The 11347-nt window shown below is 36.0% G+C and overlaps 1 protein-coding gene across 2 annotated transcripts; it reads right to left on the reverse strand.

The window, feature by feature from the left end:
* Positions 1 to 7066: 7066 nt before the first annotated feature.
* On the reverse strand, positions 7067 to 8992 carry LOC149678819 (sodium-coupled monocarboxylate transporter 1-like). Of its 2 annotated transcripts, XM_089837209.1 has the most exons (5): positions 8844 to 8992; positions 8459 to 8788; positions 7564 to 7771; positions 7344 to 7498; positions 7067 to 7281 (listed from the first exon to the last, which is right to left on the reverse strand). In XM_089837209.1, the coding sequence occupies exons 2-5, from the start codon at positions 8543 to 8545 to the stop codon at positions 7084 to 7086; spliced, it is 648 nt and encodes a 215-aa protein (XP_089693335.1). In that variant the 5' UTR covers positions 8546 to 8788; positions 8844 to 8992; the 3' UTR covers positions 7067 to 7083. The 2 variants fall into 2 exon arrangements, with proteins under 2 accessions (XP_089693335.1, XP_089693336.1); XM_089837210.1 differs by having other exon boundaries at positions 8459 to 8992.
* Between the last annotated feature and the right edge of the window lie 2355 nt (positions 8993 to 11347).

Consider the following 11347-nt stretch of genomic DNA (forward strand, 5'->3'; position numbering starts at 1 on the left):
AAAAAAAAAGCGAGATGGAAGGAAAAGTTTTACCCCCGTGTCTTTCCCTCTTAAGGCTAAAAAAACTGCTTGTGCGTGATCTTTTCGCTAGTGACAGAGCTTGAGATTTTTTAATTACGTTTTTACAGGCTCAAGCGCAAGCTTCAAGCATTTTGATTTACATGCATTTAAAAATGCATTTTATGATATAACTTGAAATTGTTCAGATTTTCGTTAAGCCTATAATGTTCAAACTTTTATTAAGCCTAGTTTTTCAAACTTTTCTTAAGCCTAGTTTTTCAAACTTTTGCTAAGACAAAATTTTATAAATATGTGTTTGGCCTAATTATTCAAATATGTGTTTGGCCTAATTATTCAAATATGTGTTTGGCCTAATTATTCAAATATGTGTTTGGCCTAATTATTCAAATATGTGTTTGGCCTAATTATTCCAAATATGTGTATGACCTATTTATTCAAATATGTGTTTGGCCTAATTATTACATATATGTGTTAAGCCTTTATAGCAGTCATTGTTGTCACGATATCAAAGACCAACTTTTCTGATAGAAAAATAACTTCACTGGCTCTGTGTGTTTTGGTTGCGAATTGAGCTTGTTAAAAACCAAACCAAGGAACAAGCGAAGCACTCATGTAAATGGCTGAGCTTGAGCTTGTGCCGAAAAGATTTAAAATATTTCAAGCAAAATCCTGTTTTTACGAGCTACAATCGTGCATGCAAATTTTTGTGCTCGAAATGGTCTCTAGACTAGGAAATGATAGAGCAGCCAAGCTATTCCTTTTGTACAAGCAAATCGACAAACCTGTTTTAAGGCACACTTGGGTTTGAAAGGAAACTAAGAGAGTAACTTAAAAACATGAAACGTTTTACGGTATACATGTATAAATGCCAATTCTGATTGTAATGAACAATGTTATAATGCCCTATATAACTTGTGATATTAGTTCAATACAGTTATTAATTAAAAACAGAAAATTATACTGACGTTTCATGATTAATGGTGAATTGATAAGAAACATTTGGCGGAAGATGGTGCAAACGAATGCTTTCCAATAGTCATAAGATTTGTATGTTGCAGTGTCTTTCTTTTTCCGTCTTATTCTTCTACGCCTCTTCCTCTTTCTTTTGGCAAGTGCCAAAATCAATTCATTCATAAACAAAATTAGAACACTGGCCACCGTCAAACCAAGAAATACCTAAATAGTTTTAAAGATATTTAAACTAGCATTTAAAAGTAGATTTAGAAACGTTCCACCGTATTCTATTTAAAATTTAAAGAATTTCAAATGTATGAATACTTTGTTTGAACCCAAAAGAGGAAAATATTCGACCAAATTGTTGGATGAACAAATGCGGCCATACTAAGGTAAGTACTTCACCTATACCTGCGCAAATGCTATAACAGTTAATCTTACCATATTATCAAATGGATGTATTCGCGTTTCGTGTGAACCTTGGACCAGAAGAGGCGCACCGGTGGCAATGTGGGTCGACTTGTAAAAATCAGTTGTGCAAAATTTGTATGATTTTGGAAGGAATTCCGAGTTCATTTCTTGGCCTAATATCAAGATGTCTGAATTCTAGCAATGTATATCCACTTGGTGTGAGTGTTCTTAGTTGATAATAATAACGATTTGAAGATACTTACTTTGTCAGTTCCAAAAGTATCAAATTTAGAGCTGAAATAATAATCAAATCTTAATTAATAGGTGAAAACCTACTAAAAAATTCCACAGTCAAAGTCACCTCATGTTTAACCACTTTCCAAGGAAGTCTCTTGTTTGTTTCATATGGAATGACACCTTTTCAAACTGTAACGTTCCCTGAAAATTTACCCGCTTATAGTTTCTCTATTAGCGTTATAATAAGAAAAAAGAAAACACTTACAGGATATAGCCCAATTTTGAGAGCCATAATTAAAATCGCTTCTTTGAAGTATAATTCGAAGTTCCCAATACAGGATCAATAGCAAAACAAAGAATTTCGATAGTACCTTGAACTTAGGTAGGGAATATTACTAGGCGAGGAAACGCGTATCGTTTCAAACGGATTTTATGCACCACGACACACTAAATGTGACGCTAGTCGCTCTACTGATTTACAGGGCAAGCGGAATACTAAGATAAGCTGGATTAACCATCTATTTTTTTTAGCCCTTTTGTACTGGACCCGCATTTTCGTTTTATTCTAAGTATTTTTCATCGGGTCTGAATGGATAAGTTTCATACACCTTTTTTTAAAGACATGGAAATACAGAAGCTATTATAGTCACTTTAAGAGTGGTTTAGTAACTTATGGTTGTTTGTGACGAAAATTAACCTGAACTTTTAACCCTACAAATGGTTTAAGCGGGTCCAGTACAAAAGGGCTAAAAAAAATAGGCGATTACCTTAAAAGTCCAAAAAATTAAGTCCAAAGATTAAAAAGGCGAACTCTTTAAAAAAAATAAAAATCATAATGGCGCAATAAAAAATGTCTAAAAGTTTATATAAGGCTAAACGGAACCAATTTGAAATTAAAGTGTTTGTCTGTGTTTATTTAATCAGTTATGTTTACGTTGACGCAATAGGGTATTCTTACGCATTGAATCGCAGTTACAACAATTAACAGAGCTTCATATGGCATCTAATGTCCTCGGCTCAAGTGAAGGACAAAGAAAACGAAAGAAGACTTTGATCTCGAATAAGAAGCTAAAAACGGTCGTAATGGACTTCCCAAACCGCACGCTCGACAATTACTTCAAGGAAATAGAGTAATATCGGTTACGGAGAGGGTGACATTAAACTCCGCCCATTCGCCCTTTTGGAGGCAGAATTTGACATGAGCTCTATAGCCACCAGAAGGTGACTCCATCTGTTGACTTATTAATTTCACTGGCTGAAAAACCAATGACGTCTCACCCCCCTCAGCAAATATAACACTATAGCTGCCAATAATTCCTACCTCGGATTATAATTGTGTTTTTAAGCTTAAACGAAGTTATTTTTAACAAACAATTGTACACAATAATATTTCAAATAATAAATAGACGTTTTTAATTTTAGCACATAATTTTATGCGCCTTATCGTTCCGTTGGCCTTAAATTTTATAGCCATTTTAGGTATTCGCCCTTTTTTTTTAGCCGTTTTTTCTGGCATCGCGAAAATGCTTATATTTATTTGTTATTAGGTGAAACGGAAATTTTATTTTTAGTATACTCGAGCGTTTTCCATAGTTGATTTCTCTTGCTCCGTTTCCAGTCTTGCTTCCCGTTTCGGTTTTACTGGGTAGAGTTTCATGTCACTTCTGACACTAAATAGTCTTTGCATTCATCCCTATCAAATATCTCAATGATGTGTTTGTTTTTAGGAACGAATTTTATACCAATTTCAAATTCAATAGAACGGTTTTTTAATAGAGATCTATCTTAAAGCTAAAATGTACAACCATTTAGAAAACCTTCGCGGACTTAGGAAACCAACTCGCAAAAGTGTCATTACAATACGATGAATGACGTCGAATCGCACATGTAGCAGACAAACAAACAATAATTTATCTATTTATAAATCCAGGACTGTTTCAAAGCTTAATAAATGTGTGGCGGTTCTTAAGATGACTCAAGGATAAAAACAGTCAAAACGAAATATTTTGGTATAAATGATGCAGCCATGAGTTTGTTTAACTTAAAAGGGTCTGTTATTCACTTATGATTCATTTCCCTCGTTTATTAATAATGAAGTTTGTTACGCTTAGTGCGTCCATCTTGGCGAAATACATGGTGATTCAGTGATGTGTGCTACTGTTTTAACTTAAGGAACGCATGCATATCTGAATTACCCTGCATAATTGGTGAAGTGTAAGCTGCTTGAAGTGGTTTCTTAATCGATTCGCACCCCAAAGCCGACTAAAAACTGTTCATATCATAATGTAGAACATAAATCGATTTTTCCCACTGAAGCATAACATGCAGGCTTTTTAAAGTTTAAAGGCTGCGCATCATAGGGCTACTTACTGAAGTTTTCTGTTTGTGTTATGCAATTAAAATAATTACTATTATTATAGTAAGGATTAATGGTAATCATTTTAGCACTGTAAAGGGTATAACACATATGGACGGGTTACTCACTCAAGTTTTCTGTTTGTGTCGCACTATAACATAAGTTAATTTATTGAAGTAAAGATTGCGATGTTAAACGCTTCACATCGAGGGGCTACTCACTCAAGTTTTCTGTTTGTGTCGCACTATTACAATTAAAACAGAAGGTAAATTATTGAAATAAAGATCACTGGCTATCATATTAACATAGTTAAAGTTAGCGCATCGAGGGGCTATTCGCACAAATTTTCTCTACTCCTGTTAAATAAGGAACGTTGTGACTTCTATTATGAACCAATCCTTCATGGGTATTGTTGTTTATACAGTTAGTATAAAAAGCCCAGGTTATCAATTCAAAAACACTCTAATACACAAATCGACCTATGTTTTAATTTGACCTTGACTAGTTGCGTTTCAGTAATAAAGGTAATTTAGTTAGGTTCTTCATTCAAGCAGGTACTTACAAATATGTAACATAAAACTATAAGCACATCCTCTTAAAGTGTGTTCAAGGATTCAGTGTGAACCAAAAGTTAATTTCACAATGAAATTAATAGTTCTATTTCATTACTCAAACTCAGGAACATTACCTCACGTAAATCGTTATAAGTATTGTCGGGCTATACGGGACTTACGAGGTTACCGCCCCCTTTTCAAAGAGCTGGTCTGCCAAGGCTACGGAGCGCGTTCAACGACAGGGAATGTCAGCCACTAAATAAAGGCCGCCGACAGGTTATGGCAGCGCCCACAGAAATACCTCTCGTAAATTCCATATAGTTTCCATTACTATTTGCATAGACCCTGCTGCTTCGTTTTCTAGAGATCATTCACCTCTAGCATGAAAAAAAACGCAATCATGCTGGAACAATTGAATAAATTGATAACGTACGTTGGGTAACTTCCGACCTAGTGTTGAATAGACCTTTAAATAACGCATGAATAATTTATATATATAATTTTAGCAGCAGTGTATTATCATTAAATAGCAATATAATATGCATTTCTTGAAAAAAATTGAAAGATATTATTTCAGGTAATATTTTGGTTTTCTAACTTGCATTACCTGTATCAGGGATCCATGTAATTTTAGAAGCAGGAATAGAGAACGGTTAGCCCAGTTTAGAGCCCCTCCCTTCAACACGTAACGAAAATTGTAAATTATATTATTGGTTCACTTAAACTACGTTTAGGGGACGTTGCTAATGGGGCCGGCCAAAAATGTGTATTTTCTTTTTACCTCTGTCGCTATGACCCGCCTCTTCTTTCATACCCCCCCCCCGTCCCGGGTAAGGGAGTCTTGGGCTTTATAGCGCGCCCAATTACCCTGTTCTCTATTCCTAGTACTGAATTAAATCGATCCCTACCTGTATTTAATTATTTTAAACTTAACAGAACACTATCAAAGTGCTAGGCTATAGAATTAATATGAACTATAATTAGTAACACCACATTTTTTACATTTAAATGCCTATCTCTAAAGGTAAATCCTTATTTTGATACTAAATTTGGGCGGAATACCGAAACGTACTATCTTTCTATTCTACAGGGCCGGTAGGCCCTTGTAGATATGACTTGATACCGTTTTGTAACGTTAAAGTAATATTCACCCGCTTTTGCTAATTTCCTATGGAGATTAACATGGGTTTTTCGTGATTTTTCCCCACCGATAACTTAAAAACTACAGCGAAGATACTTTTCGGAATTATCTTAAATTAACAATTAAGTATTCAGGGTGTGCTATCGGCCAGCTTGATCAAAACAATTAATCTACGCTTTTTCAAGAACAATTAATTTCATGATAAAATGTTTTCGAAAATGTAATTGTTCTTGAAAAAGCGTAGATATGTAATTTTTTCAATTAATTTAGAGGGACTAGATCGATTAACAGTAAAATCAGTTGATTGAATTAAATATTGATTAAGGATTGAGTGGATAAAAATAAGTAGAAAAAAATTTCAATATGTGAAACTTCAGTCAATTGATAAACCTCACACACATCGTTTGTTTTGTCGGCCTTGGTCCAAACCAAGACGTTTTTATATAATGTATTTTGATATCACACCAAATATCTTGTTATTACACCAGGAATGTATGGAGGGGGATTGGAATGGCTAAGCCGCTAAAGGGGCTCCCGATGTTCCCTTGATGGTGGAAACATATGGCGAGGCCTTATTTATTTATTATTTTTTTTTTTTTGAAAAGTGTAGCTCCTCCCCCATCGTCTGCTTAGCCATCTCCTGAAGGCGGTAAATGTCTAGTCGTTTCAAACTAGGGATCGAGCGGATAGAGGGTGGAGTTAGCGGAAGAATTTTCACTTTTTTTTGGCAGCCAATGAAAATATTTAAGCGGGAAATAATCGTATTTCGTCAGTCTATGACGTAGCTAACATAAAATAAGCCACGCCAGATGATTCCAAGATCATTTCACGCCTATTATGAATTTCACCTTAGCCATTCCAACTCCCCTCCATTCATTTCTGATTACACTTATTCATATTTTTTGGAGTAATTGAAAATAAAGGCAGTTAATTAATTAAACAAAGGCACGCTTTATTTGGTTTTTGCAATGAGAAATAACACATGATAGCATAAGCTTCCGTTGTTAATCTAGATTTGTCTTGTGGTTAATGGTAAAGCTTCTGATTGATAGTTTCCACTTGCGTGGCTCCTGTTAAAAATTCTTTGTAAAGCATAGAAGTCAAGTTCACCGTAACCATCTTGTTCTTTTTCTTACATTATTAACTTAGTTTCTATTCTGAAAATATTTCGTGGCTTTTGGCGAGCTGTAAATTGAAATCGTTCCTACTTAAAATGTTTCTTAACTTCATGAATTTATGAAACAAACCATTCAACAAATTCGAAATTTCCGAAAGCACAACACCCACAAAGATACTTAAAGCGAAACCAATCACATTGTACCATATATAGGAAATCTTATACAATTTGAGGAAGACGCTTCGAAAATAGGGTTCATTGTTAGGAATTTTATTTTTTATTGACTGCTAACTTACCTTTTTATTTCTGGTGCAAACTCTGGTGTAGAATTGAGCATATTCACTGTCGAGTTGATACTCGAGTAATTGCCCTCACAGTGGTTAATGGTGTGTTCCAGCGTAGTGTATTTTCGTTTTGAGACATATAAGAAGTTACCCGTGATTATCCATGTATTGAAAAGCATAGCAGTCACCAAGCTTATAAGGCAAATCTGTAATAATGACGCCTTTTGGATTTAAGTTAAATAATAGTATTTGAATTGTTTTCCTTTACGTTTTTTGTTAGTTTCTTGTAGAATAAGACAAGCAAAGCTACTCCAGCCAATGGTCCACGGAATATTCCGTTCATAATCCCAAAAGCTTTGACTGCGTGACCTATCAAAGGCATAACAAAACTGATCATGGTTGTCAAAATACCGAAGAAAAAACCTATACAAGGATGACCGATTATTATTTCGTGATCACATGGCTACACAATAGCGTACAATTCTTACTTAAAAAAATGCACAATGTGACGGACCACTTTTCATTTTGGTTGAAATTGGGAAAGAGTGGTTTAATGAAATCTTCCAAAGCTAGTGCCGCGAAGGCGTTGATGAACGATGAGAATGTACTAAGAGATGCGCTGATAATTCCGGAAATGGCAACACCTTTGAGAACTGGATAATCTCTGAACAAATCGCCAATGGCGTAAGTAAACATCTGAGAATAAGACAAAATTTAGCCATTGGAAAGTGGAAACCTGGTGTTACTCTCACAATCAATCACTGACGATAGGGCCGACAATAGCTGATACATATTGTGTTAAGAACCCATGTGAAACCTGAGAATGTTTCAAGATACAAGTTTTTCTTTCACCTACATTTTCAGCTTCCCTAAGAATTCAGCGACCAAAATAACTGTGAGATGGGAGGAGAGAGGCAAAAGGGAGTAATAATGTGAATAGGCGGGTTAGTTCGCTTGGTGGTTAAACTCGTCTCTCTCATACGCTGGCTCAGTCATTCGCCGAGGTGTCCGCGCGCATGCGTCAAATTTAAAAACCGGCTTTGAACTGGAAGTGGGAGCTGGCTGTAGTGTAATAACCGACGCCACTCGCGCGTGCGCGTTAGCTAGAATCGAGGGAGACAGAGATAAAAATTCCTACCATCCCTTTTCCCCCTTCCATTTATATTACTACTTCTGTAACATTAGACTAACGCTCCCTCTCACCTCACTCCTCCGTGCTGTGAGGTCAAGGAAATCTTAGATGGCTATACATACGTTCTCAGGTCTTATGTGGGCTGTATTTTGTATAATAAATAATATTTAATTGACTAATTTAATTCTTCATCTGGTGATTTTAATATCATACTTGATCATATCATTCATCTAATATGGTCACTATCTTACTTGATCCATCCGTTCGACACCAGTGTGTTCAGGGAGAGCGAGAGGGTTGCAATGTCCATACGTGATATAAAGTACTGCAGCAACCATCGTAACCGCGATGATGAATGGAAAAATTAATAAGCCTGTCGCTATGACCGAACTATAAATTTTGTTAATATTTTGAAAACATATCCCGAGATACAGACTTACTTTCCGGCGACTTGGTTTGATTTCGCGGCAAGCACTCTTTGTAATATGGCTTGATTAATCAGAAACGTATCCAGTGAATTCACAATACCACTAAGTAGAAATGCCCAAATTGAAGCACGTGTCGCGTCACTTTCGGTCCAACTGGAAACAAATAATTAATAATGAGTCTCAAATTATGTAAAATTCGTATTCTTACTAAATTTCTGTGAGGAAACCATTATCCAATGAATTTTCCCAGAGTTGGCTTAGACCGTTGAACCAGACGTTACTTTGGAAGATGACCATTAGTAAAGCGGTCATGGACAGGATAAGTTGCAGAACATCTGTCCAAACTACCGTACGAAAACCACCCTGCGTTTGCATTAATGTGTTACTATCTGAACAAATTTATACCGCCGGGTTAAGGTTAAAGATCTATCAAATTTCGAGTCAAAAGTATTCTACGACATTTGACATCCTGGTCACAGTTTTCAAGTAAGTGTTTCAGGGATGACCCCTTAATTAAAGTAGCATTGTCTGACAGTTTCTTAATTAATTAAATTTAAGGCGTTATCCGTGTAATACCCTAATCTTAACGGTGGCTCTGAAAGCAAAATGTCATTGAACATTTTCTGGTCGAAATTGTCCAAAAGAAGGAACATCCCCTTAGTTCAACAGTATATAATAATCTAAGCTTTGTATATGAAAGGATGTTCACACTAAGCCTGTGACATATTTACAAGTGGGTCCCTTTACAATGCATAGAATGGTGTTGGCTATAGCCTCTATGCCATTGCTAACCGACAGTGCTTTATACTAACAGATCTTTCAGAAACACTCAGTACAATGTTACTTACGAAAGAACTATAAACGGAGCAAACAAACCCAAGGATGCATGTAGTTATTCGAGTATCGAAAGGTGTTACGGTGGTCAAGGATAGCGCAGGAAGATAAAGTACCAAACCCAAAAATGTAAGCTAGAATTTAATTGCGGTAAGTCTCAATTTATCAAGAAATTTATCAAGAAACACGTGTACAAGACTGAATGTTTAATCTTACTTTGAATAGAATGTAAATGAAGGAAAATATACGCCTTAAATTGCCGTCGAAACGCTCTTCTAATAACTAAGGTAAACGCTGTCTTTAGCTTTGGACAAAATCGGTCGATGGTGCGTGTTATTGTCTAACCTGAAAAACGCTGACGTATTTTGCCCGACGATATATCGGTACTACCGTAAAGGCCGCAAATAAAATACCAAAAACCATGCCAACATGCTGAAAAGCGATTTGTACGCCATAAACGTACATATCTCCAGTACTTCCGGTGAGAGAAATTGGTGATATTAATGTGGCCCCCATTGAAAATGCTGCTGGTAGAATGGATAAACTGCGACTGGCTAATAGGAATTCGGAAAGCTTTTTTACACCACTATGATGGACCTTGGTGTTTTTCCGTTTCAAGTATAGACCAAGACAAACGCAACTACCAAGTACACAGAATATGAAAGCATAATCTGGCCATTGTAAAAACGTTTTTTTGCTTAAAGTGCTAGACATGACTAGACAGCGCGTATTACCAAAGTGAACTAAATTTACGGTACAGAGCTCTGTACTTTTATCGCACAAGTAATTGTTTATTTTTACATTTACACTTTCGAAGAGGAGATTTCATTATGCAAACGATACCGCAGAATACCATTTTTTATGTCTAGACCGACGCTTCTCCCTTCCCGCAGCAGGTGTTAAGTAAAAGAATCTAGAGGACTCAATTTACTCGTTTCGTGAACGGTCGGGATTGAATTGAGATTAGTTGGGTTTACGTTCGATACGCTTCTCCTTTCGCTCAGCAGGTGTCAAGTGAAAGAGCCTAGTTTCAAAATTTTACTTTCTTTTCGTCTCTGCAGTGAGCACGTTTGGGAAGGAAGCTCGGAGATATCAAATTCTCTGTCAGTCCTACTTTCTAAACCGGTACCGAGCTGGGGCTCTGTATAAGAGTGCCGCACATGCGCAATAGGCGCAACAGAGAGGAAGAAAATCAGAGTTTTTCTACGGCCAGTATTCTTAACGAATCACGTGACGTCTGGCTCTTCAGCTGTGCGCCGAGGTAGGTGTGCGTGAGAGAGATATCGGGCTGGGTCGTTATAGTTACCTTCCCCTTCTCTCTTAGACTTTCCTTCTCATACGTGATCACTGGTCTCCAGGGTAGAGTGTCACTAGATGGCGAGATTTTAGAAGGAAATATTTTCTTTAAGGAATGCTGTACTTGTCAATTATGAGGAATAATCCCCTTCATATGGGAACACGCCAGGCATCAAACTTTATAGCTAAGTTTAAAACGATTTTATGAATAAAGTTTCTTACAATGATTTATCTAGAATTAATTTATAGGAATTCTGAGATAAAAATTGAAAAGCGGTCTTTTAACTCTTAGTTTGAACCGAGCCGTAATAGTAATAATGAAAAATATCTTTGTAGACAAAGACCCGTAATAGCATTAATAAAATGTCTTTGAAGACAAGACCCGTAATAGTATAAATAAAAAATGTCTTTGTAGACAAAGACGCAAAAAATTAAAAGATAAGTGTAGAAAATTAATAGCCTGGAGTAACAGATATTCAAATTTTCACTTTTGAAAACATGATTATAAAACGCCAATTTTGAAAAAAAAAAATTCTTATCTACGTTTTTTCACCATAATTCTTCAAGTAAAATATTTTATTA

Source organism: Phalangium opilio, unplaced genomic scaffold (assembly GCF_054372755.1).
Source record: "Phalangium opilio isolate 3A_F unplaced genomic scaffold, DU_Popi_V2 ptg000042l_1, whole genome shotgun sequence".
Classification (NCBI taxonomy): domain Eukaryota; kingdom Metazoa; phylum Arthropoda; class Arachnida; order Opiliones; family Phalangiidae; genus Phalangium; species Phalangium opilio.

Coding starts and splice junctions, on each gene's coding strand:
- LOC149678819 (XM_089837209.1), bottom strand. CDS start 8,545: ATGGTTGCTGCAGTACTTTATATCACGTATGGACATTGCAACCCTCTC. Junction 7,772..8,458: donor GTGTCGAACGGATGGATCAA/GTAAGATAGTGA, acceptor TCTTATTCTCAG/ATGTTTACTTACGCCATTGG. Junction 7,282..7,343: donor ACAAGAAACTAACAAAAAAC/GTAAAGGAAAAC, acceptor TCATTATTACAG/ATTTGCCTTATAAGCTTGGT.